A 27,593-nucleotide genomic window follows, 5' to 3' on the forward strand; every position below is an offset into this window, starting at 1 on the left:
TGAAACGGAACAGGTGCAAATTAGCCTTTGTTCCAAATTCGAATGGTTAAATTTTGGTAAGAATACTCATGACTCAAGTTAGAAAACTATACTACCACATATGGTGGATTGAAAAAAGGAAAGTAACATCACATAAATGCCCTATTTTTGATAACTGATTTATTCATTTTTCCACCCCTGGTGGTCTCAACTTAGGATTTTGTTGATCATGGAAATTTTTCTAGATGAAAGATAAAAAATTACAAAACTGCCTTTCATGTAGGCTATGCCAGTTTTATTTTTTTTTATGTATTTATTTTTTTTTTAATTTTTTTTTTTCAACGTTTATTTATTTTTGGGACAGAGAGAGACAGAGCATGAACGGGGGAGGGGCAGAGAGAGAGGGAGACACAGAATCGGAAGCAGGCTCCAGGCTCTGAGCCATCAGCCCAGAGCCCGACGCAGGGCTCGAACTCAGACCGCGAGATCGTGACCTGGTTGAAGTCGGACGCTTAACCGACTGCGCCACCCAGGTGCCCCAATATGCCAGTTTTAAAATATTATCTCTGGACAAGCTCTGACCTGCTAATAAATGTCCTCTGTTCCTAACTGTACAGGTAATATGTGAAAGCAACAGTGAGACATTTCCCAAGGACTCGGTAATAAGATACCCCCAGAGAGTTAAGCTAATTAAGTCAGTTTGTGGGAAGGTATGCCTCTGTTTCCTAGGTACTCTGTGGTTTTTAAGTGATATTACCTCATTTGAGGAAAGAAAATGTGATCAGAAATGGTCAGTTTGTCAAGAGTTTGGAGAAGCAAAATATGACTGTGTACATACAGTGTTCTCCCTGGAAGGGAGGTACTGAACCCAAGACATGTGAGCAGTTTAGTGACCGGAAGTGTTCTCTTGTTCACCTAGTATCAGTTTATCAAGACTTGCCATGGCTTGAGAAGAACATACCTGAGACTCACAGCTTTGGACTCTAATTACAAGCTTAACTGAACCATCTTCCGATTTGCTAATATGACCTCCAAGCTATCATTCAAGAAAGGGAAGAACTCTGGCTCAGAGCACCAGAATTCCATTCAACACATAGCAAATTTTTTTTTTAAGTTTATTTATTTTGAGAGAGAGAGTGCACACACAAATGGGGGAGGAGTAGAGAGAGAGGAAAAGAGAGAATCCCAAGCAGGCTCCGCACTGTCAGCAAAGAGCCCGAGGTAGGGCTCCAATTCACGAACTATGAGATTATGACCTGAGCTGAAATCGAGTCGGATGCTTAACTGAGCCATCCAGGCACCCCTACATGTGGCAAATTTAGAGAAGCTTTCTGATTTATACATTAGTCTCCTGTGAATTTAATTTGTATAGTTCGGCCCCCAAGTCTGTCCATTTAGTCTATGAATTCTGAATATTCTGATAAAACACAGTTTCTGATCCTTTAGGACAAAGAACCAAAGCCTGGACAATGTATTATGAAACTTCACTCTTTGGGGCTTCTCCATAGCCAGGTTTCTCTAATAGTCTCTCTCAGAGACTGCACTCCAGCTTCATCACAGGCATTCTAGGCAATTATGCTAATGGTAGGACAAACCCTGACAAGCTTGTGACAAAAATGGTAGCAATTGGGCAGGGAGAAGAGAGAAACCATCTTATCACAGCATCTTACTGCAATGTGGTGATAGCTGTTGGGTCAAGATGATAGATTTTCACCAGTTGGATAGTATCAGGTCCAGAAAGGGTACTCTACACTGCTTTCTTACTCATCCATGAATACACACTATAATACTTACTTATGCTATGTAGAACGTTACCTTGAGATGTAGCAACTAGATCCAGTGAACATATCTTACATGCTTTCTGCAGGTCAAATCTAGGAGTACTTCAACTGGTGCTTCTGGCTCAGTGTGCCTCATGATGTTTCTCAGCCAGTCAGTCAGACCTGCAGTCATCTGAAGACTTGACTGGGGCTGGATGGCCCACTTACAAGATGGAGCACGTGAGCCTTGCCATAGGGCTGGTGGGTATCCATGAAATGGCAGCCAGTTTCCCTCAGCTTCCTTCAGATCCATGTGAGGAAGGACCTTGTCTCTAGAGTTGCATACCATCACTTCTACTTAGAAGCAAGTCATTAAGTCCGTCTCTCACTCAATGGAGAGAGGATTAAGATCCACCTTTTGAAGGGAGGAGCATCCAAGAATTCATGTTCGTATTCTAAAACCATACACACATCCCTTTATACCTGGGTTCCTTACTAGTGCGCAGTCAGCATCTCAAGGCTCTCCACATCAGGAAGAACTCTTTCTTAATGGACATGCCACATGACCTCATCAGAGGTCTTCAGCTTATAAACTTCTCTAAACATCATCTTCTTAGAAATTTAGATTACTCATCCCTAAATAAATTTCATGAACCATAAGTTTAACTTCTCTAGGCCTAGTAGAAATTATTATTAATAAAAATCCTGAAGGGTAAGAATGTTGAGTAAGAGAATGAAAACAATACAAAAACTCTTCTTCTTCTCCTTCTTCTCCTCCTCCTTCTCCTTCTCCTCCTTCTCCTCCTCCTCCTCCTCCTCCCTCTCGTCCCCCTCCTCCTCTTCTTTTAAATTTTTTAAGTAACCTCTCCACCCAATGTGGGGCTCAAACTCATGTCCCCATGATCAAGAGTCACATGTTATACACACGCTCTACCAACTAAGCCAGCCAGGCATCCTTACAAAAACTATTCTTAACATATACTTAGGCATTAACTTATTAAATGTGTATACAACCGACTACGTGACAGGCACTGTTAAAAGCAGTTTACATTTAACTGGTTAGTTATACACTAAGTCATTTAATTCTCTTGACAATCAGGTGATATTATCACTGTTTTACAGATGTGGAAGTTGAAGCACAGACAGGCTAAGTAACTGTCCAAGGTCACTGAGTAAATAGCATTTGGCTCCAGAGTTCATGATCTTTTTTTTTTTTTTTAATTTATTTTTTTAACGTTTATTTTTTTTTGAGACAGAGAGAGACAGAGCATGAATGGGGGAGGGGCAGAGAGAGAGGAAGACACAGAATTGGAAGCAGGCTCCAGGCTCTGAGCTGTCAGCCCAGAGTCCGACGCAAGGCTCGAACTCATGGACCGCGAGATCGTGACCTGAGCTGAAGTCGGACGTTTAACCGACTGAGCCACCCAGGTACCCCAGAGTTCATGATATTAACCCCATTCAATACTGCCTTTTAGAAGACCTGTTAAACCTTTTTAGAGATTCCATAATTCAGCCGGCTTCCTAAATGCTAGTTAGAAAAACAGTTGTAGACTTGCCTTGCTTATTAATCTTTTTTTTTTTTAAGTTCTTCAATAGCGTGAGATAAAACAATAGGAAAACTTAAAAAGAATTATTTGGTCTTCCCCCTGAATTCAGTAAAAATTACTAGAAAGGGGATGCCTGCCTGGTTCAGTCAGTAGAGCATGCAACTCTTGATCTCTGGGTTGTGAGTTCAAGCCCCACATTGGGTGTAAAGATCACTTAAAAATAAAATCTTGGAAAAAAAAAAAAAAGAATTACTAAAAGGGGTCATCATGTTGAGGCTATAGGACATTCTATCCAAAAACTTTAAATTGGTTCTGCTGATTATTAATTAACCATGGTAGTAAATCATGGTGGTGTTTTTGTTGTTTTTACTAATAAACGTAATATAATTTCATTTTAGATGATTTAGGGGGTGGGAAGGAAATACTTACAATTCTATGGCCCACCCTTAAACACCACTGCTTGAACTCCTTATATCATTTTGGTAGCTAGTTCTCAGTATACAGTCCAACCGTTAATGAAGGTAAATGAAGATCTCTTTCAGATACTTGAATCTTAAAGCTTCATAATCCGCCCTGTAAACCTGCTGTTTTATCACAAGAGGGCACCAGGAAACAGGATAGTTTTGCCCCCAGTGATTAGCAAATAGGTTCCCTTGAAGAATTTTATTTTTTAATGTTTATTTAGTTTTGAGAGAGGCAGATCAAGCAGGGGAGGGACAGAGAATGGAGGAGGCAGGGCGGCGCAGAGGATCCAAAGCAGGCTCCAAGCCGAAAGCAGAGGAGAGGGCCTGATGCAGGGCTCTCGAACTCATGAACCGCAAGATGACCCAAGCTGAAGTCTGACACTTAACTGACTCAACCACCCAGGCGCCCTGAGAATTTTATTATCCTTAGTAATCTGACCCATATTTTTTTTTATTTAAAAAAATTTTTTTTACATTTATTTTTGAGAGAGAGCACAAGCAGGGTAGGGGCAGAGAGAGAGGGAGACACAGAATCGGAAGCAGGCCCCAGGCTCTGAGCTGCTCTGAGCTGTCAGCACAGAGCCTGACACAGGACTTGAACCCCCAAACCATGAGATCATGACCTGAGCCGAAGTTGGACACTCAACCGACTGAGCCACCCAGGCGCCCCATAATCTGACCCATTATTAAAGCTACCAATATTTTCTTCCTTTTTCCTTCCTTCCTTCCTTCCTTCCTTCCTTCCTTCCTTCCTTCCTTCCTCTTCTTTCTTTGTTTCCTTCTTTCTTCCCTACCTCCTTTCTTCTTCTTTTCTTTATTTTCGTTGTCAAATGGTCCTTTATTCAAATATTTTCCTAATTAGTAGTTCTTAACTAGCTGGGCATTCCATTGTACCACTATTGATGTCATCTGTGATGTCATGAGGGTGGTGGCCATCAACATTGCATCCCACAGACTGGGCAGTCTCCAGGATCTCTTTAATGGTTCCAGAGAGTTCTCAGGCTAAAGATCCGTGCCACAATTATCAGGCAATATTGACAATCTCATCAAAAGTGAGATTTCTGGGGTGCCGAATGGCTTAGTTGGTTGAGCCTCTGACTCTTGATTTTGGGTGAGGTCACAATCCCAGGGTCATGGGATTGAGCCCCGAGACAGGCTCTGTGCTGAGCATGGAGCCTGTTGATGATTTTTTCTCTTTCTCCCTCTCCCTCTGCCTCTGCCTGTGCCTGTGTGTGTGCACACACTGTCTCTCAAAATAAAACAAAATTTTAAAAAATTTTAAAGTGATATTTCTACTGTGCTTACTGTTCTTGTGCTTCTTTCTGTCTGTTGGTGGTTCCTTGAGGACTCTGGTAATCCGGGTGGAGGCAGAAGGTACCACTTCAATCTGGGCCTGTCTGTTCTGAATGGTCCGCTTTGCTGTAATCCTCAGACTCTTCCAATCACCAGTTGCCTTGGTGATGTTATCACCAACTTTTTTTGTAGACAAACGCAGGGGGCCAATCTTCGGGGCCAGGACAGATGTGGTGCCAACCTCCTCACCAGTGCACCTCAGGTGTGCGACTTTGATCTCGCCGGGGTCAAATTTAGGCGCCATGTCGGAGGCAGCTGGTGTCAGATGAACCTGGATTCTGGACGACCGAAGACAGTCGCACCTTGGCCTCTTCTGAGCCGAAAGCCGAAAGCTTGACTTCAATATTTTCTTTTTTTTTTTTTAATTTTTGTCTTTTTTTAATGTTTTATTTATTTTTGAGACAGAGAAAGACAGAGCATGAACGGGGGAGGGGCAGAGAGAGAGAGATGGAGAGACCCAGAATCCGAAGCAGGCTCAGGCTCTAGGCTATCAGCACAGAGCCCAACGTGGGGCTCGAACTCATAGACCACGAGATCATGACCTGAGCCGAAGTCGGCCGCTCAACTGACTGAGCCACCCAGGCGCCCCTTCAATATTTTCTTAAACATAAACTCGGAACAGTTCCTTTCCTGCCTTCTTCAAAGAGATGTATTTTAATATTTCAGAGCATTCACCATGTTGGACCCGGTGACACCAAACACATCCAATGGGAGACCCCGGCATTATGCCCTGCTGCAGAGAAGCATTACTGGCCTCCTGGCGGCTTAGCAAAGAAGGGTTTGGTCAAATCATATTCGTTAGCATTCCCCTCAGAAGAGTTTCACAGCTTCATATAAATTTGAATGCTAAGTTTCTGAATTGAGATTTTCTGTTTCTAAAACCAGCTCAGCTTTCCTATGGTTCATACCTTTGAACCAGTCCCTGTTCTGTGTGAAAAATACTCCTGATGCTGAAGACCCACACAATTTTTACAACTAGTAAGTAGGCTAGTCCCTGACGGGCTAATCACTTCTTCCTGACGTGTATGCTTTCCAAAAGTCAGTCATTTGTTCCCAAACTTGTTTATGTAAGTTGTACTTGGTAATCATATAATTTAATTTAATATTACCCAAATGAAACAAATAGGAGCATGAAGAGAGTTGTGATGTCCATGAAAATAAGTTGAATACTTAGAAAGTCCTGGTAAAGACCTATCGGATACCCAGAAGTAGCTCTAAAGGATTGTCTTTCTCAAGAAAAAAATGCTGTGGGATTAGGTATGGGCAAACAAATGTGTAAGTTCGGGTGGAGGAAAGGTCAAAATCCAGCAGAATTCTGCGCTCAGTTTTCTCTACAAGTGTCTTGAGTCCTCAGTCCAATGAAACTAAAATTGATAGTGCTGCTTGCTCATATTAATGTATGTCTTTTGTACAGCCCTGGTCCATAGACTCCAATCAGAAAAGGCCTTTCAGCCTGATATCAGAGGAATGGTGGATGAATGGAATTGTATGTTTTTAATTAAAAATAACATTTTAAGGGGCGCCTGGGTGGCTCAGTCGGTTGAGCGTCTGACTTCGGCTCAGGTCATGATCTCGTGGTCCGTGAGTTCGAGCCCCGCGATGGGCTCTGTGCTGACAGCTCAGAGCCTGGAGCCTGTTTCAGATTCTGTGTCTCCCTCTCTCTGCCCCTCCCCCGTTCATGCTCTGTCTCTCTTGTCTCAAAAATAAATAAACGTTAAAAAAAAATAACATTTTAATGTTTATTATAATTTTGTGATTCTCCACTCTGATCAGCAGATCCTGACGACCTAGGGAAGAGAGCTTCTACCGTAGACTTGTAGGAGCTGGCCAACCACACGTAGGTAGCGGAACGATTGACCTCAATGCTTGTTAGTGATTTACGTATACTGTTGAATGAATAACCTCTTTTTTTTTAATGTTTATTTATTTTTGAGAGAGCATGAGTAAGGGAGGGGCAGGAGTGCAAGGGGACAGAGGATCCAAAGTGGGCTCTGCACTGACAGTAGAGAGCCTGATTCTCACGAACCGTGAGATCAAGACTTGAGCCTAAGTTGGGCAAAGAACCCACTGAGTCACTCAGGCACCCCATGAATAACCTAACACACAGAACCCTTTATCTCTGGGTTAAGTGCACTTGATTTTTAATACAGCAGATTTTTAGAACTTAATTACCTATAATATATCTAGACCTATTAGCTGAAAGAATGGTTTCAGGTCCTTCAACTTATCCTGTAACTGCCTAAAATACATTTTTTTTTACTTAAGTCTTGCTGGCACAATTGTAGATGTGTCATATATATTGCTTAAATGCGTAGAGCCCCCAAAAGAGAAGTCTTTGACTTTGTGTTTACCCCTGTAGTTAGTGAACTTCTGCCATTGTGCTCATTATATTTTATAATTAGAAAAAGAATGACCCACACTTGGTCCCGTATGATAATCTTTACATTTGAACTTTATTATAATGCAGTAAAAAAAATTGGAAAGCTTTTTACCGGTTGCAGATAAATTGTTAAATTTGTGCCAGATGACAGAAAATCAAATGCATTTGAGTTTTGAATACTGAAATATGAAAGGGGAAAACTTGTACTGTAAATGGTACTCTGCTAAAGTTGACTTCCTCTTTCTACAATGTGTTAGGGCCCCTCCCTATATTTCAACCCTTGCCCAAAAGAAAAGCCATGTTATTAGATCAAGGACAAGCATCCATCCGCCTCTTCTTCCTCCTCAGCAGAGCCTCAAATTTTACTCAGCTGTCCGTCCATTCCACAGGTGAACCTTAATCAGTCCATGCCAATGAGTGTTGGGCCTTTCCCTGGTCCACAATGTGCCTGTAACTTAAATTTGCCTAATACAAGCTGAAGGACGAACTAACTTGTCATTGAGGGAGGTTTTCCTTCTACCACTGGATGTGAATAAGGGGACATACTGCCTATTTGCTGCTGGCAGCCACCTTACGACCATGAGGAGAGGTAGCAGAACGACAATATAGAAAAACTGGAGGTGCTTTAAGACGTGGCTGAGCTTAACCTTAGAGCCTGCTTCACTCTGGACTTGTTAGGTGAGATAATACATTTTCCCATTATCTCAGCAAGTGTGAGCTGGGTTTTCTGTTACAGAAATTTTATATCCTAATACAAAATACCAAAAATTTTCAAGAAATTTTGCCTCAATTTTTTAAAGTTTATTTATTGATTTTGAGAGGGGGGTGGGGGTGTTCTAGTGGGATAGGGACAGAGAGGAGGGGAGAGCCTCAAGCGGGCTTGGCATTGTCAGCTCAGAACCCGACTCGGGCCTCAAACTCACGAATTGTGAGATTGTGACCTGAGCCGAAGCCAAGAGTCAGATGCTTGACTGACTGATGGACCCACGCACCCCTACCTCAATTTTTTTTTTTTAATGTTTACTTCTTTTTGAGGGACAGAGACAGAGCATGAGCGGGGGAGGGGCAGAGAGAGAGGGAGACACAGAATTCGAAGCAGGCTCCAGGCTCTGAGCTGTCAGCACAGAGCCCGATGAGGGGCTTGAACTCCCAGACTGTGAGATCATGACCTTAGCTGAAGTCGGTCGCTCAACCGACTGAGCCACCCAGGTGCCCCACCCCTGCCTCAATTTTTAAGTGGCCTGCTTTGCTGATGTAGTCAGTACGTGCCTGGTCTAACTATTGTGCAGTCCAGCACTGCCAGGTGCTGCAGGGATGGCAAATTGAAGAGGGGCAAGTGTGCATATGCAAGGAAACCAGATAAGAAGTTTTGTGGTGGCTTTGGGATGGACTGTTAAAGATAGGGACAAGTGGAACACTTAGACATTTAGGAGGTAAAATTGATAAGATTCAGCGATTAACCAAATATTGGGGGAAGGGAGAGACAAGGTGGCAAGCATGACCTAGGGTTTCTATTTTGTGTAAGTAGATGGGTGGTGGTCTACTCACTGAGCTCGAGAGAGCACAGGAAGAAGACAGGTTGATATTAACAAGAATTTGATGTTGGAAACATTGATTTTGAGATGCCTTTGAGATATCCAATGTAGATTTTTCTATAGCAGCTCGAGACATAATTTATCCTTTTAAAATCTACAGTTTTGAGGATTCTAATACATTCATAGAGCTATGCAATCATCATTACTAATTTCTTTTTTTAACATTTTCACTCCAAAACCCCATAGCCATGAGCAGTTTTCTCATTCCTTCTTCCTCCAAACCCTGGCAACCGCTGATCTACTTTCAGTGTCTGGATTTGCCTGTTCTGGATAAGCAACTCATCACATAAAATGTGATGATAAAGTTAATGGCTGGGTTTCTTATCAGAAATCATGGAGGCTAGCTTTTTCTTCTCGGGATGGTGTCCATAGGCACTCAGAATGGTCTAGTGTTTGACATACCATCGTTGGCTGTCCTACGATACAGCCTCTAACAAAACCAGGCTGTCCTGAACCCTTGGTAATAGAATCATTTACCTTTATATCAAGAAGATTGGGAAAGCATCCAATTCTGCTTGTGGGGTGTGCCCAGGCCGACTTTGAGGAGTTCATGCTGTGAGACCTAGAGTTCTTCTGAGGTTGTCTAAAATGAAAGAATATATCATCAGGACCTATGGTGGTTCCATGTGAGCTAAGTGTGTTTGTGATAGGACCAATTGTGCTTTCCTTGTTGATGAGCAAAAAATTGTTTTGAAAGTGTTGAAGGCTCAAGCACAGAGTCAAAAAGCTAACTAAAAGAGTGAAGTTTTTTTGAGTAATAAAAAAATTTTTTAAATCACAGAGGTTAGAAGGCAGTAGGTGACATATGTATGTATTTTTTGATTTTGTGATTTTATGATTTTATCTTAAAGTAATCTCCACACCCAGTGTGGGGCTTGAACTCACAACCCTGAGATCAAGAGTTGCACACTTCTCCAACTGGGCCAGCCAGGTGCCCTTAGGGTGATATACTTAAAGTCCTGAAAAAAAAATTGTCAACCAATTGAAAAGAGGTACTTACAAACAGGTATTTGCACACCAACAATGTTCACCAACATTCATAGCATTATTCACAAAAGGTAGAAACAACCCAAGTATTCATTTACAGAAGAATGGATAAAAAAATGTGTAGTGTGTCCATACAGTGGAATATTATTTGGTCATAAAAAAGGAATGAAGTATGGATCCATCCTACAACATGGATGAACCTTGAAACATGCTTAGTAAAAGAAGCCAGACCCAAAAGGCCACACACACAGTGTGATTCCATTCATATGATCCGTCAAGAATAGGTGAACCTACAGAGACAAAAAGTAGAGTGGTAGTTGATGGGTGATGAAGAGAAGGGCAATTGGGGACTATAGGTTTCCTTTTAGGTTAAAGTAGGAATATTCTAGAATTAAACAGGGATGGTGGTTGCATATACTAAAAATCACTGAATTGTATACTCTCAAATGTTTAAGGTGGTGAATTATGTTACATGAAATTTATCTAAATAGAAGAATTTTCTGTTTCAGAAATGGGAAAGGATGATGAGACTATTTCCCCATATCTGATATTAAAGGACAAAACTGGATTTATGGCGGTCTCTAGTAAGGGAGAACTGCTTGTCAGGCATGGTCTCCAAGAGCAGAGCAGACTGCTGATCTCCTGTAGGGTTTTTGGGAAGTGTGGAATTCATGGATTGATGGCCTTTCAGAAGTGTGAATGGGTTGACATCATCTGTGGAAGTGTGGTTGCTCAGGTGAGACATACTGATTTGCAGGTGCTCAGGTGCACTTTTACCACAGCGGGTCCATTCTTATTTATTGACTGATTTTCAAAAGCAAGAGTGAACACTGGTTGGTTTGCAAAAGTATGTTCAGTTCAGCTAGTTGTCACAGATAGATTGAAGAGACTTAACAACCAGTTCTGGTGGCTTCTTGTTACCATGGCTACAGAACAATCCATCTTTCCCTAACTTGGTAGGATCCTTCTTTTTCTCATACCAACCTCTTCCATGTCTGTAACCTCTCCATACTCTCCCTCAGGGTCTGATCAATGAGAGGGAAAGGGCAGGAATCTCCTTCAATACAAGCTCTGTGCTTCTTTACTCATATATCTATTCAACAAATTGTGTCATGGCATACAGAGGAGGAGAATAATACAATCCCTGTCCCAGAGTCTGGGGGTGGAACTCAGCTACACTCGTTCTGTCTAGAAGAGGGAGGGAGGTTCCCAGAGGAGAAAAGCCTTGAATGGACCTGACCCTGACTCAATCCTGGCACTTACTCTATCCATGTAAGTATGCAGGACAAATCAGGAGAAAAGGCTTTCAAGAGAAGCAAGTTAACAGTATATCGTGATTAAGTTTTTATGTCAATTCATCTAGATAAGAAATTAATATTTATTAGTTACTTGCCTTGTGTTAGGCTTTGCTAAGTGCTTTAAATGAGTTTTACTAAAACCTCACAAAAACTTTATGATTAGGTACCACTCTTGACATCATTTGCCAATGAGGAAATTTACTCTCAAAGGGCTAAATAATTTGCCCAAGGTTATGTGGTAAGCAGCAGAGGCTGGATTCAAATACAGACCATCTGACTTAATAGCTACTTGGAACCTTTGATAAATTACAAGTTTAACATAGGGAAGAAAAGCGTGGCCTACAGAAGAGGGCATTCAATTTCAATGTGAAGTATATCTAATCCACCTTAATAAGACAATTTATGTTTCAGGCATCGATCAGGATTTGCATTCAAAAGTATTTTAAATATTATGAAAAAGTATTTGGATAGGGTGGCTTAGTCAGCTGAGTGTCTGACTTTTGATTTCGGCTCAGGTCATGATCTCATGGTTTGTGAGATCGAGCCCTGTATCAGGCTCTACGCTGACAGCACAGAGCCTGCTTGGGATTCTCTCTCTCTCTCTCTCTCTCTCTCTCTCTCTCTCTCTCTCTCCCCCCCCTCTGACCCCCTCAAAAATAAATAAATAAACTTTTTTAAAAAAGGTTTTTGGTACAATATATATCCCATAATTTAACAGATAATAACTGTTGAATTCAACAGTTATTCAACAGAATTGAATAATTCTGATTGAGCCATCAAGTTAAAGGAACTGAAGGAAATTTACAGAGAAAACTGGTTTTATCCTTCAGAAAGAAGCTTATAAGGGTGACACAATGAGGATGATAGGTATATATGTACATTTATTAAGGCTCAAATCAGAACACTAATCAGGGAGCCTGGGTGACTCAGTTGGTTAAGTGTATGACTTCAGCTCGGGTCGTGATCTTGCTGTTTATGAGTTCGAGCCCCATGTCTGGCTCCGTGCTGACAGCTCAGAGCCTGGAGCCTGCTTCAGATTCTGTTTCTCCCTCTTTCTCTTCTCCTCCCCTGCTTGCACTCTCTCTCTCAAAAATAAAGATTAAAAAAAATTTTTTTTAATAAAAACACAAATTACCTAAGTACTTACCCTGTGGTACATGGCTTATATACAAAAAGTGGGGTTTTTTCCCTAAAAAAAAGTGTCTGTAACTTCCATCAACTTCTTAAAGAATTCTGTTACCACCCCCCACAAAAAGCTAAGAATGACTGCTCTGAAATTTTCAGCAGGGAAAAATGACTAATACATTCCTAATTTTGCTTCCATTTACATTTCTTTCTCAATGTTAATTACTGGTTACATTACACAGTTTGCTTTGGTTACCATATTTTCTAGTCAAGGCTTTTTGGGTCACAAGGTAAAGACATTACTTAAAACTAATTTAAGCAAAAAGGCCTTCATGGAAGGTTCTCGATAGTTAATGGAATCCAAGGGCATCAAGCAGAGCTGGGACCCACAGAGGACTGGACCAGGAAGCTGGCAGTCAGCTTAGCTTCCCTTACTCAAGTTCTCTCTCACATTGTCCCCTCTGTTGGCTTCTCAGCAGACCAGCGATCACTGCTTATACGTGCATGTGACCCGCCGCGGTTGCCCTCACTCCCTGGTTTGCTCGTGCTCTGTTCACTGGCTTGCGGAAATGACGACACAGCATCTCACAGTGCCCCGTTCAGAACTCTCAGGACGGAGTCTCTGCTGGACCCACTGCTGGTCTCGTCAGCCACAGGCAGGAAGGCAAGTGTGAGTGCGGCTGCTGGGTGTGACCGTGGGCAACTCCCAGAAAGGGGAGCAGAGGCTGAGAGGCACCCCACCTCTGTCTCCTAGTCCACTCCATTGAAAGTGAATTTGCTTGTCTGTATGCCTGAATTTCAGGAAGTTTTCATTTATAATAGTCTCTATAATCTTAAAATATTCTCTTTTCCTATGGAGAGCATTAAGAGAGAAGAGTTTACATAAAACTATGATCTTACTTTTAGATTGAAATCTCCATTATGTTGATTTAGGTCTTTTATCTGTATTGCAAACTTGTGGAATTTGTGTCACTTTCTCATGTTACAGTTTCAGATCCTGGTCCCTATCATCATCCACCCACCCATACACACATTAGCTGAAAAGATAGATGCCTTCCTCAATATTTAGCTTAAAAGTTGTCATGGTTGGTATATTGGTTAATATCAGTCATCTGAAGAGGTGAATCCCAACCTGTAGTGTTCCATATGTATTTTATTTCACAAACCCTCTCCCTTCTCCAGGAGTGCTATGAGATCTGCCATTTTTTGAAAAATGAATTTAGGGGTGCCTGAGTGGTTCAGTCAGTTAAGCATGGGACTCCAGCTCAGGTCATAATCCCATGATTCGTGAGATTAAGCCCCACGTCAGCCTCTGCGCTGACAGCTTGGAGCCAGGAGCCTGCTTCGGATTCTGTCTCCCTCTCTCTCTACCCCTCCTCCCCCTCAAAAATAAACACACATTAGAAAAAGAAAAATGGGGCTGCCTGAGTGGCTTGGTCAGTTAAGCATCCAACTTTGGCTCAGGTCATGATCTCATGGTTTGTGAGTTTGCCCCCCGCACCGGGCTCTGATCTGACCGCGCAGAGCCTGCTTGGGGTGCTGCCTCCCTCTCTCTCTGCCCCTCCCCTGCCCACGCTCTGTTGCCCTCTCAAGAATGCATAAACATTGAAAAAGAATTTTTTTTAAATAATGGGACCCCAGCCCCAGAGGAGGCTGCCACCTGATTTAACACCACCAACTAATAGCAGTGAGCTGCCACCTGGAGGTGACTTACACTGCCCTTGAGTTCATTCTCCCTCTCAGGTTTCTGACAGCTCCCTCGGAGTCAGCTTGCCAAGGGTCGGAGTCCTTGTCAATGAGCAACTGTCCTCTCTGGAAATCTAAATTCTTTTTGAACAGTTTATATTTCATTCGGGTCATTGTGCAAAAGTCTATTGGATTAATTATGGAGGGCCACTCAGGTAGAAATGAAACAACTTAGAGAAATGATCACATATGTACTATATATACAGGCGTATAAACTGTTCCTAAAGTACAAGTGTAAAAAGTATGCATCTATGAATACAAATTATCTATACTGAAAAGGAGAGTAAGTCAGACTTCATTCTAGAAGACAGCCCAGCCCCACATGTCCTTTCCTATCCACCTCCCAGGGAGGTGTGGAAATGACAAAGCCTCCCTCAGGAAGGCCTACCAGACAATACTTAGTAATAGAAGAAAGGCCTTTGCCCCTACAGGGCCCAAAGCAAGGCTTTCCAATTTTGTTTGCATAAAATACCACTGCTTACAAAGTAAACATTAGCAGAATAATTTAACAAGAATGGCTGTTGTCTTCCTGCCAGGTAATCCATTGATTATTTAGGATTTAAGACAAACTAAAGCCTTCGCAATTAATTACTCTTTAGAAACTAATTCCAAAACTGTATGCAGAATGCTGCCTCTTTCCAAAAGAAACTTGAAGATAAAGAATGTGTATGTATACAGGTTAACAAAATAGAAATGAACATAGCAAGCCGGGACATGAGGAGAAGCAGATGTGCTGACCCTGAGGAACCGCTGACTACCGTGATTGATCATTGGATTTGACTTTGAGAGCAGGTATACAAATCAGGAAATAGAAAACCTGAAAGCAATGGAAGGGCTAATAAATGGTGGTTAATGTTATAATTCATAGTTTCACATTTCTCAAATACCCATGTTTTTCACCACCTGAATTTGCAGCTGCATCGATATTTAAGGCTTTCATATTGTAACAAGACACCACTGGATCAGAATCTTCTAGTACATTCCAGCACGAGCTCTACTGGACTGTGTGTCAGCTTGCTCTTCCAACTCAGAATCATTTGAGTCTTGTGTTTTAGGAAATAGAAAAGGAGGATTAAACTAGTGATGAGCTTTTGCCATATGTTTAGCTCCTTCATCTCTGACTGGAAAATTTGAGGCAATAAGGTCCCCAACATTTTGGCCTGAAAAACATCTCTATTATTCTTGGGAGTCATGACAAATAAAAAAAAGAATAAGTTACATCGTTCTCATTACATAGAATAGACACTTTCAACTGGAAGATTCTCAAGATGTACTTCTGGCGCAGGTCAGAGAGACTGGAGAATCCAACCAGACAGGATTCTCCTCTTACCCTTTTCTGGATCTGAGATCCCTGCCCTCAAGAGCCCACTTGTAGAGCCCAACGCCCAGTACAGTCCCCAAGAGCCTCCCAGAAATGGCGCCTGCGCGGAGGGCTGGGTGAGAGTCCTGCGTATACAGCAGTGGTCGGCACCAGAGGACAGCTGCAGACCTTAGGTGCTAGTAAATAAATAGATGAGAACAAAAAACATCCAGAACAGTAATGACCCTAATGGTTCAAGTTCAGGCCAGGAAAAAAAAAAAAATTTTTAAGGGGAATAACTTGTCAAAATAAAATTGTCAAAATGAGACTTCACAGATTTCACCTATACACAATCTCCTCCTTTGATCACGCATGTGGCATGTTCCTTAATCTCTATGATCATCCAATTCTCATCAGAAACTATATCAACTATTTAGCAACTCTGCCTTAATGAGAATGAGAAGATGTGGGGTGAGGAGAGTGACAGCAGACAGAATACATTCTATTTTCTGAATTAAGACGAGAGGCAAGGAAGAAATGTGGACATGATCAATTTCTATCAGTCATCAAATAAAAAACACTAATTTTCAGAAAAGAGAAATTATAGGTTAAATGCCACTTTACTTTTCCTTGAAAAATCTGCATTTGGTCCCAATCCACCGAAACGAATGTAATCTTGGATTTATCTCCGGCCAGGTACTACCCTGTCTTGCTTCGTTCGTGGTTAAAACCTTCTAAAATCTACCTCCTGTCCGTTGGAATTTTTATTTAACCAAAGAAATCAGCATAATAACATATGTATATATTAATACTAATGTATGTACTGTTGCAGTGTGATTACGAGAACGGTTTGACTTGTAGAACATTTACATCATCATTATGTTCTTCAACTCTGTTCCATCACATTCCTCTTCAGAGGTGGGGCACCTGGGTGGCTCAGTCAGTTAAGCATCTGACTCTTGGTTTTGGCTTAGGTCATGACCTCAGAGTTCATGAGTTCACGTCCCACTTTGGGCTCTGCACTGACAGTGTGGAGCCTGCTTGGGATTCTCTCTTTCCCTCCCCTGCTCATGTTCTCTGTTTCTCTCTCTCTCTCTCTCTGTCTCTCTCTGTCTCTCTCTCTCTCTCTCTCAAGTAAATAAATAAACTTTAAAAAATTATTTTAAAAATCTGTTTGCACATAGAATTCTAACAGATGTGATTCGCTCATGATGGCACACAGGTGCAGAAAACCCTTCGTGACGCTGTGACATATTGTTGATTAATTCCTTTAGTTAAGGAAAATTTCCAGCTGACACATGGTAGCCACTGGAAGTGCTTAACCACGAAGATAGGGGCTGTCCCTCCAGGACGAGAGCACGCGTGCAGTTCTTCCAATAGCGAAGGCCTGCTTTCTCCCCTGAACTGCTGAGCGTTGGGACCTTCATCAATCAGCACAACACCCAATCTCTCAGCTAACAAGCAGCAGATTCTTAAGAAGCTTTTTTCTTATTTTTCTCCTGGAATGCTGCTACCGCGAGATCAAAGCCACACTCAGAAATATCTTTGCATAGTATCTACACTGATTGTTTTTCTCAGTGCAAAACGAGAGAGTGCATTGGCCCAGTGGTTCAAAAGCTCTTATCACAGAGATGAGTGAAGGGAAGTTATGAGCCCCTTCTTTCTTGACCTCTGATCCCAGGGGCCTGAGCTCTAAAAGGTCAAGGCGGCAGACTCCCTGAGAGCCATAAGCCATGGGCCAAGAGCAAACTAAGCTGGGTCTGGACTGAGAGAAGTTAGTACACAGCGGCACAACGGTCCAGATGTAAGCGCCTGACTTGCAATAGAGGCCCACACACCATTTTTGCTGATTCCCCTTGTTCCCACTGTGCCTGCTTCCCCCCCTCACACGTTCCACTTGCCCTTAACCAGCCTGGTCCGTCACATGGCAGATTCCCAGCCTCTGCCCTCTCCTTGTTCTCTTCATGCCTCAGTTTCCACTGCCACCGACCTCAGCTGCCCCTTGAATGCCAGTGCTCCTTGAGTGTCTGTCCTGGGCCCTCCTTGGGTGATTTCACCTGCGCCCCCAGCTTCAACTGCCTCCAGTATGCTAATTCCGTGCAGCCTGGATTCCCAGTGCATCTAGCTCCCCCTATCCAGGCCCCAGATACTTTCTAGACAGCCCCCCTTCCATGACCTTCTAGCATTGCATTTGTCATGTGCTTTCATCTGATGGGGTCTCCCAGAAATGTTTCACATGGGAGTCCGGAGTGAGTCCCACTTTACACAGCAGATAGTGGTTGGCACCAATGGCGCAATTGCAGACCTTACACAAACTGGCAGATTCTATCTGGGCACAAAGAACAAACCTCTGTTCGTACGTCCTCCCTCAGCTCTTCATTTTGCCTTCTGCCGCGTCGTTAGGCGATTCCATTCTTAGATTCGCGTGAGATGATACCAGAAGGCAGTTTATATAAAAGCGTTAGCTCTCCTCATGTATCCTAGCATAGTGCGTGGTAAGCACCTATTTTCCCAAACCAGCAAGCCTTCTATCAGACCTGACTCCTTCCTGTACCATCAGCTCTACCTCGGAAAGCTCAGCTCAGCTCGGCTCTACCTCTGAAATCTCTCTTGACATCTCCCTCTCTCTCCATCCCTCTGCCTAAAGCGGCCTTCATCATCTTTATCTTCTAACCATCTCCAGATTGATTGTCACCGTTTCCTCTCTCGTTCATTGAGTCGACTTCCTAAGACATGAACGGCATCAGGCGTGCGCACATTTGGTGGCTTCTGGGTGCTTGTAAGCACAGCCCAGTTCTGGTGCCTGGTGCCCTCAGGCCACCTTATCAGCTGCCTCTCCCGATTGCTCCCCAAGGACCCCGTCCTTGAGACACCCCTAACTTCTGGTGCCAGAGCCACCTCCTCCCGTGCCCCATGCCACTACTGGCCACACTGTCTCCTTAGCTGTCTCTTCAGCTCTGAGTGTCCTTGCCTTTGCCAGTCAAACATCCGCTTAATCAAAAACCCAGCTGGGAGCACTTGGGTGTCTCGGTTAAGCATCCAACTTCGGTTCAGGTCATGATCACGAGGTTCGTGGGTTCGAGTCCTGTGTCAGGTTCTGTGCTGACAGCTCAGAGCCTGGAGCCTGCTTCGGATTCTTTGTCTCCCTCTGCCTGGCCTGCCCCTGCTCACACTCAGTCTCTCTGTCTCTCTAAACATCAACAACAACAACAACAACAACAAAACCCAGTTCAGACACAAGCACCCCCCGACTCCCTTGGACACACTCAGCCGTTCTCCCCTGTGCTCCCCTGGGCCTGTGGACCCACCTCCGGGAGGACAGGACTGGGCTGTTATCTTACACATCCACATACAGGCCCCACTTCCTCGTGCGATGCATTGGGAGGTCAGGTGCTCAAAACTGCCTGTTGGTTTTGATTTCACCAGAATAAGAAAGCTGAAAAGTCCCAGATCCACTTCCTAACAGCCTCATTACATTTTAATTGCTCCTCTCCCCACCACAGATAATGTTTAAATGAGAGTCTACTCTGACATATTTATTGAAATGACTTCTAGAAGCAAAGAATAAGCCCTTATAAGGAAACTCTCCCAGTGGAAGCCTGTTCCTGAGGTAACAGGAATCCCCCATCGAGTGGGCACAGTGTCTTCACCTGGACAACCTGGAGCCCAGCAGGAGAAGGGTGGGTGGGAGAGAGGGGAGGAAATGTGTTTCCATTAAAAGGAAAAAGAAGTGGTGTTGTGGGGCGCCTGGCTGACTTAGTCAGTGGAGCGTGTGACTCTTGATCTTGGGGATGTGAGTTCGAGCCCCACGTTGGGTGTAGAGATTACTTAAAAATACAATCTTAAAAAAAATTTTTTAATGTTTATTTTTGAGAGAGAGTGAGTGGAGGAGGGGCAGAGAGAAGGAGACCCAGAATCCAAAGCAGGCTCCAGGCTCCAAAGTGTCAGCACAGAGCCCGACAAGTGGCTTGAACTCACAAACTGCAAGATCATGACCTGAGCTGAAGTTGAACGCTTAACCGATTGAGCCCCCAGGCACCCCAAAATAAAATCTTTAAAAAAAATAAATGGTGTTGTAAAACCTCCCAGAGTTAGGACCCTCACCGCCTAACAACATAGCCTAACCCCTCATACGTGTCTAAGCATGTAGGTCAGTCAAACTACAGCGGTAACTGGGCTGAGAGAACTGCAAAGAGTGAGTGAACCTGCGTGGTATTCAGACGAAGACACTTGACCAGCTTTCACTGACAAATCCGTCCTCCTATCTCAGTGACAAATCCTTCAAGGTCAGAGGTCATGCCCTTTGCAACTTTAACCCCACACCCATACCCCCCTTTCCTCGCATCCTACCTGGTCCCTGGTGGGCCAAAAATAAAGGTTTGCCGAAGTGAACCTAACAATAGCTCCAAGGCAGGCCAGAAGGACTAGAAAGTAGAATGGCTTCTACAGTGACCAAATCTAAAATTTATTCTCCCCTAAATCCCTGGGCAGGGACGAGATTGCAATGTTTCATGGCAAGTGATAGTAACAGCATCACCCATCCTCCAAGTCTTATCCCCTTAAAACACACAAAAAATCGTGTATTCCTGGGGCGCCTGGGTGGCTCAGTCACTTAAGCATGCAACTTTGGCTGTCCATCCTGGGTTAACCTTTTGAGTCTCTGTGTCCTCACCTGTCAAGAGGAATACAGCAGGGGCCTCACAGGAAGGGTGTCAAGCACTTGCCTCAGTGCTGGGCACATGGGATGTAGTCTATATTTAAAAAAAAAAAAATTTAATGTTTATTTATTCTTGAGAGAGACTGAGTACAAGTGGGGGAGGGGCAGAGTAAGAGGGAGACACAGAATCTGAAGCAGGCTTCAGGCTCTGAGCTGTCAGCACAGAGCCCAGTGCAAGGTTCAAACTTGTGAACCATAAGATTATGACCTGAGCCGAAGTCGGATGCTCAACCAACTGAGCCACTCAGGCGCCCCTATTGTTTTTTAAGATTTTATTTTTAAGTAATCACTACACCCAACGTGGGGTTTGAACTTACAACCCTGAAATCAAGAGTTGTATATTCCACCAACTGAGCCAGCCAGGCGCCCCACGGATGTGGTCTAGTTTATCGTTTTTATCGTTATGTGGGTCTTCAGTAAATTTGAGATGAGAGCAGAGATTCTACATTAGGGTAGAACACTATTGAAATATTAATGGATCTGGCAGTTTGGCAAGGTACAATGGAGAAACAGGTACCGACAAAAACAAATTAGTAAAGCAGCACGTTAAAACCTAAGACTGACAACACCTAGGCAGGACTTTTTTTTTTGGAAAAGTGGCAGGTGGGGAGGAGAGGGTCTAGGCTCAGCCCACCATGTGAAACAGGAGAGGGAAACGAACAGGGGGTCAGCTCTCAACCATCATTTAGGTTCTAGGTGGCAGCAGGTTCCCACCTGGAGAGGAGGAAGCAGCCCAGAAATCTAGGCATCCAGTGATCCGGAGTCTGGATGTTAGATGCCCTGTCTAGAATTCTGGCTCCTGAGAAGAGAGATCGAGAACCACTCAGAAGTCTTGTTCTGAGGTGATGGAGCTCTGGGCTTCTGAGGCTTTTCCCCACCCCATCCCATAGGCTACCAAGCACAGCTTCCCACAGGAAGTGGGGGGACTGCTAATTTTTTTTTTTCCATGAGGCTTGATCCTACAACCTTGGGATCATGACCTGAGCTGAGATCAAGAATCAGACAGTCAACAGACTGAGCCACCCAGGCACCCGTAAAGCTCTTTTTTTCTTAAGTTTATTTATTTATTTTCAGAGAGAGAGAGAGAGAGAGAGAGAAAGCACAAGTAGGGGAGGGGCAGAAAGAGAGAATCCCAAGCTGACTCCACACTGGCATCATGGAGGCTGATACGGGGCTGAAACTCACAAACTGTGAGATCATGACCTGAGCTGAAGTCAGATACTTAACCGACTGAGCCACCCAGGTGACCACCCCTAAACTCTTTAATTACCTATTGCTTGAGCCCTGCTCAGGAACCTGCATTGAGGGATAGAGGTCAGTGAAGTCAGTGGTCCCAGCTATGAGCAGTTGGTGGAGAAAGTTAAGAACACGGGATGGAAACCACACATCCTGAATTCAGTAGGTTGAATTATCAATTGTCGGTGTTGGTCAATGTTTTTCTTCCCATGCGAGTCTTTGTGCAGAGGCACTTAACATGCAGATAGGCACATACTGTTAACGTGCAGATATTTTTATAATAATATCATCTGGCATTTATATGGTAAAAAGGGAGGTGATTGTTATGCCCATTTTCCAGATGAAGCCCTAGCAAGATTATAAATGCTAGCAGGCAGTTCATAAGTGGCAGATCTGGGAGTTGAAAAAGGAAACCTCTTCAAAGGATAAGTGGATAAAGAATGTGGCATATATGCAATGGAATATTATTCAGCCGTAAAAAGAAGGAAATCCTGTCATTGGCAACAGTAGGAATGAACCGGGAGGACGTTATGCTAAGTGAGATAAGCCAGACACAGAAGGATGAATACGTATGCTCTCACTTATATGTGAAATCTGGAAAAGTCAAACACCTAGAATAGAGGAACAGAATGGTGCTGCCAGTGGCTGGGGGTGGGGGAATAGGGAGATGATGGTCCGGTTTACGAACTTTCAGTTAGAAGATGGGAATCTACTGGACAGCACAGTGATAATAGTTAATAATACTGTACCGTATGCTTGAAATTTGCTAAGGAAGTAAATCTTCAGTGTTCTCACCCCCCACACACAAAAGGTAACTATGGGAGTGATGGATGTGTTCATTAACTTGATTGTGGTAATCATCTCATAATGCATTCATACAGTATATTAAATCATCATGTTATACTCCTTTAAAAAAATCACATTGTACGACCTAAATATATGCAATTTGTATTTGTCAATCATACCTCAATGAAACTGGAAAAGAAAAGAGACATAAAAAAAAAAAGAAAGAAAAAAGGAATCCTGGGTACCTGGGTGGCTCAGTCGGTTAAGTGTCTGACTCTTGGTTTCGGCTCAGGTCATGATCTCATGGTTTGCGAGTCAGAGCCCCGTGTCGGGCTCCATGCTGACAGCGCAGAGCCTGGTTGGGGTTCTCTCTCTCCCTCTCTCTCTGACCATCACCTCCCCTGCTCGCCCACACTCTCTCTCTCTCTCTCTCTCTCTCTCTCATGCTTAATGAACTGAGCCACCCAGGCACCCCTGCAGCTCTTTTTAAGTCCCAGCCTTCTCTCTGGTGAACTTGATCAGTTAACCCTGAGGCCAGCTCCTTCTCCCCCTACTTCTCCTTCCCCTCTCCTCCCCTCCCTTCCCTGCCTTTCTGTGGTTTGTGTAAACTGTGAGCCACTAAAGGCTCCCTTTCTTTCAGCTACTTTGAGTTGGGTTTCGGTCACTTACACATAAAGAATACTGACTAATGTGTAAATATCTCCATTCAGGGGCAGAAACCAAAAGACACACAGAGACAGAGCCAAGCGATGTGTGGGAAGGCTGCCTCCCCAGCACCCACACTGGCACACAGTCGGTGTTCAAGAGGGACTGAGCGAATAAAACGGCAGAGAGGCAAGCACTGAACCTCTCTTGAGTGGGCAGAGAGGTGCCTCTGCCTGCAGGGCTGCTCTTGGTCCCAGGCTCACTTCTGGGTTCTCTGAGTGAGTCCTAGCCGTGTCTGCCCTTGGGTTGCCATGAGGCCGGGAAGGGCCACCCTAAGATCCCATCTGCCTGTTGCCACACAAATGTTTACAATAAACTTGGCCACCACCCTCCACATCCTTGAGGTGAATCCCAGGCTCTGGATTTCTTGCAGCCCAAAGTGCCTCATGTGCTGTATGTCCTAATGACAGTTGCAAGATACAGGTGGTCATCGAGTCTTACAAGTGAGATTAGGGCTCAGGGACATCAGGCAACTTGCCTAAGGGCACAGTGCTAGCAGGTAGCAACATCGTAGCTTTCATCCAAGTCTTCTCCAAGTGCATGCTGCTGCCTTAATCCCCTCCATTCAGAAATATTTCTCCTTTCCTCTCCTACTGCCCCCTACTCATCAGGAATAACCATGGGGCCTTTAAGCATTTTGGGGAGAACTCTTTCTCTGAGAAGGGAGCAGGAATAAAGGCCAGTGAGGCAGGGACACATCAATCTATAACATTCCATGGCTCTCAGGGGATCTGGTACCTGTGTTGCCAGATCCCCCGAGGCACATGGCCCTGGGCCCATGCCCTTTGTTTATCCAGATCCTGCTTCTGAGGCCACCCCCAGCCTGGCCACTGAGGCTCCATTCTTCACTCCAGTTTGACTTGGTTTGTGCCCAGCTTCTGGTTTCAGCACTTGGCTTCTTGGTGGGTCAGGAGTGCACTCACCCCAAAGGCTCCAAAATCGAATGGGAAGTTCCAGGCTGGTCTCCTCACTGTCTGCTCTCCTTGGAGTTCCACCCCACCCAGGCAGCTGTGTTGTAAGTCTGAAGCATGCACCCTCATTTCTTCCATTTTCCTTTTCTTCCTCACCCCCATACCAGGAGCTACCTTGAGGCCGTGCGCATTAGGCCACTTAGGATTACTTTTCCATAATTACATATCCTCCTGGTGTTCTCTGATTGTGCAATGTTTTGTCTATTGGATCTCTTTAAAGAGTAAGGGCTACACAGCAGCAAGAGTACATCATATAGTTCTTTTATAACCTTGTATATCCTGGGACAGAACTTAAGCCCATAGGAAGTGCTCAATAAACAAGCACCGCAGATTTAGTAACTCAAGAATCAGTTACATATGAAGGTGGATAGAGACAAACCAGACCTAGAGAGAGATAGAGCCAGTCTGTTACTCAGGAAAAAAAAAAGAAAAATGGATTTGAGTGCCTGCTATACTCTAGTAAGTGAGTTGCTTTGAAAGAGAAAAGAATACAAAATGAGAATACGTCACGTCTCTGCTCTCTGTGCAGCACCGTCTACTGGGGGACCATAAGCAGAAACTAATGATTTAGTGCAATGATAAACACAATGGTGAAAATTGCTACAACATTCCATAGAAGGAAACAGAGGACAAAGTCACTGTTATGCCTGAGAGAATTTGAGAAGACTTCACAGAACACTTGATTTGGGTCTGGAAACATGAATAGCAGTTTGCCAGTCATGACTGAGAGATTGCTTTCTTTGGAAGTTACGGCCATATATCCCATTATATGGACGCCAACCCGTCTGCCCAGCCATTTTATTTATCTATCTTCATTATTATTTTTTAAAGATTTTATTTTTAAGCCATCTCTACATCCAACCTGGGGCTCGAACTCACAACCCTGAGATCTAGAGTCGCATGCTCCTCCAATGGAGCCAGCCAGGCGCTCTAAGCCCAGCCATTTTAATGCTGGACCAACAGCGGGGGCAAAGTATGGATTGTAGAATGTCCCTACGGGATCAGTGCCCTGGGGCTTACATGTGTGAGCTACAATCTTAGTTTCATGTAACGTCTTCCAAAGCAATTAAAAATACTTTACCCAGATTGACATTGAATTCCCTTCTCTGCGCCCAATTAAAAAAAAAATAATGATAACAGCCTTATTAGATCTAAAAAAAGACCTGATTAGAAACAGCCTGTTTAAAAATCAATAAACTTTTCTTAATCCCTGCAGTGGAAAAAGAGAGAGGCTCCTCTCTGTCTTCCCTAAAAAGTCAGTATTTATACAAAGCATTACGTTGCCGGATTCAGAGACACAGAGGTGCCCGGGTTTCCACCCAGCTGCCTGCACCCTCTGAATCCTGCATGACTTATTTGGCTATAACTAATCTCAGCTCCAGGCTTGCTTACATTTTTGGGTTACCCTTTCGCCTGGAATGCATCTCAATGTTCTCATTAGTGCTGTCTTCCTAGCCCTGGCCCTCGCTTTGCTTTTGTTGCTGTTACTTTCTGTCCTGCCATTAGTAATCTTGACTGCTCCCAGCATGCAGCCAGGCCCTGGTGTGTTCCCCATCACGCTGACACTCTCTGTTCCCGCGCCAGACGGGCCCTGGACCCCTCCTTCCGTCCCCTGTCCCCACAGCCACTGCGGATCTTCCTGGTTATCTACAGGCAGATTTTTTGTTAATTCTTTTTCTAATTATAAAATGTATTTTGTACATTTCCTGGAAGACTATAAAGAAAAATATTAAGAAAACCCTCATAATCCACACTCAGAGTTAAGCACTGTTTTTTTTTTTTTTCCTGGAATAATCCTTATTGAAAATATATTTTATTGTGTGTTTTATTAAAAAAGTAATATATCTCTTGATGTGATGCGATAAGAATGGCACTTCACTTCTGTGTGTTTCTTGTTCCCCCAAATTTAAAACCCCCGTCTAATGAGAAAAACATCAGACAAACCCAAACTGAGGGACACTATAAAATATCTGACCAGAACTCCTCAAAACTGTCAAGATCATCAAAAACAAGTCTGACAAAATGTTACAGTCTAGAGGAGACTAAGAAGACGTGATCGCTAAATATAATCTTGGAACAGGAAAGGGACGTTACAAAACAACTTTTGAAATCCCGTTAAATAACGGACATTAGTTAATAATCATGTGTCAGTATCGGTTCATTATTGGTGACGAACGTAAGATGTTAACAATAGGGGAAACAAGATACTGGATATATGGGAATGTTCTGTATTATCCTTGCAGTTTTTATGTAGATCTAAACCTATTTTCAGATTTAAAGTTTATTTTTTAAAGAAGTACATGATCACTGGGGAAAAGAATTCAGACAAATGCAGAATTGTGTGGAATAAAAGGCAATCGCCCTCTGCGTCCATCTCTCCACCTCACGTCTGGCACCAGCCTTATTTTCCGGAAATGCTTCCTCTTTATGGCATAGTTGAGCCCACGCTGCCAATGCGGTTTTGAATGCTGGCTTTCTTCGTCAGCTTTACAGCATGAGCCTTTCCCCGTGTCCTGAAGGACTCTTCTTAAAGACAATTTTATAGGTTTTGTGATATTCAAGGCACTGTCTTCTTGCCTAAATTAGCTGTGATCTAGCCCTTATGTTTCCTGAAGATTCGCTTTCATTACCCATGTCTTAGAATGTCTTCTCCTGCAGAAAACGGCTCCTTTGCTTTCTCCAAGCAACAAGGAAGACAGCAAGCAATGGCTTCATCCACGCTCTCCTGGGACCTCCATAAAACTTGCTTAATGTTTCAACAGAGATCGAATTTAAAGCCTTTCTTTTCTTGGGGCACCTGGGTGGCTCAGTTAAGCGTCCGACTTCAGCTCAGGTCATGATCTCACGGTTTGTGAGTTCGAGCCCCACATCAGCCTCTGTGCTGACAGCCCAGAGCCTGGAGTCTGCTTTAGATTCTGTGTCTCCCTCTCTCTGCCCCTCCCCTGCTCGTGCGTTTTCTCTCTCTCTCTCTCTCTCTCTCTCTCTCAAAAATAAACATTTTAGAAAATTTAAAGCCTTTCTTTTCTTGATCTCTTCCTTTGCCTTTATTTCTCATGATGGAGGGATTTATAATACACTGGGGATAACTGTCATTGCTGATGGCTAAAATGTGTGATGTTTCATGCATGGGATTGAATGATGTCCCCCCGCAAATTCATATCCACCCAGAACCTTAGAATGAGACCTTATTTCAAAACAGGTCTTTGCAGATATAATACAGGAAAATGAGGCCACACTAGATTAGGGTGGACCCCAAATCCAATGACGGGTGTCCTTCTAAGAAGGCCATGAGAAGACACAGAGACACAGATGGAGAACACCATGAGAAGATGCACACAGGAATTGGAGGAACGCATCTACAAGCCAAGGAACATTCAGGATTGCTGGCAACCACCAGCAGCTCAGAGACAGGCATGGAGCAGACTCTCCCGCCGAGGCCCTAAGAAGGAACCCATCCTGCCAACGCCTTGATTTGGGACTCCCCGTCTCCAGAGCTGCAAGAGAACACATGTCTGTTGTTTTAAGTCGCCCAGTTTGTAGCATTTTGTTATGGCCGGCCTTGTACACTACGTACAGGGGGCCGTGGCCTCAGAGGAACCTGGGTCTAAGCAGAGTCTGGCACTTGTGAGAGGAAAGGGGCGATC

At 43.7% G+C, this 27,593-nt stretch overlaps 1 protein-coding gene and 1 pseudogene across 1 annotated transcript; one reads left to right on the forward strand and one right to left on the reverse strand.

Annotated features, from left to right (window-relative positions):
• Window positions 1-4,572: 4,572 nt before the first annotated feature.
• On the reverse strand, window positions 4,573-5,536 carry LOC123582688 (60S ribosomal protein L12-like). The gene is given in 2 exon segments (XM_045449031.1): window positions 4,573-4,827; window positions 5,056-5,536. Coding segments are annotated over 2 exon segments (501 nt in total). The 5' UTR covers window positions 5,348-5,536; the 3' UTR covers window positions 4,573-4,618.
• Window positions 5,537-9,459: 3,923 nt separating this feature from the next.
• On the forward strand, window positions 9,460-9,813 carry LOC123596334 (annotated as a pseudogene).
• The last annotated feature ends 17,780 nt before the right edge of the window (window positions 9,814-27,593 follow it).

Source organism: Leopardus geoffroyi, chromosome B1 (assembly GCF_018350155.1).
Source record: "Leopardus geoffroyi isolate Oge1 chromosome B1, O.geoffroyi_Oge1_pat1.0, whole genome shotgun sequence".
Classification (NCBI taxonomy): domain Eukaryota; kingdom Metazoa; phylum Chordata; class Mammalia; order Carnivora; family Felidae; genus Leopardus; species Leopardus geoffroyi.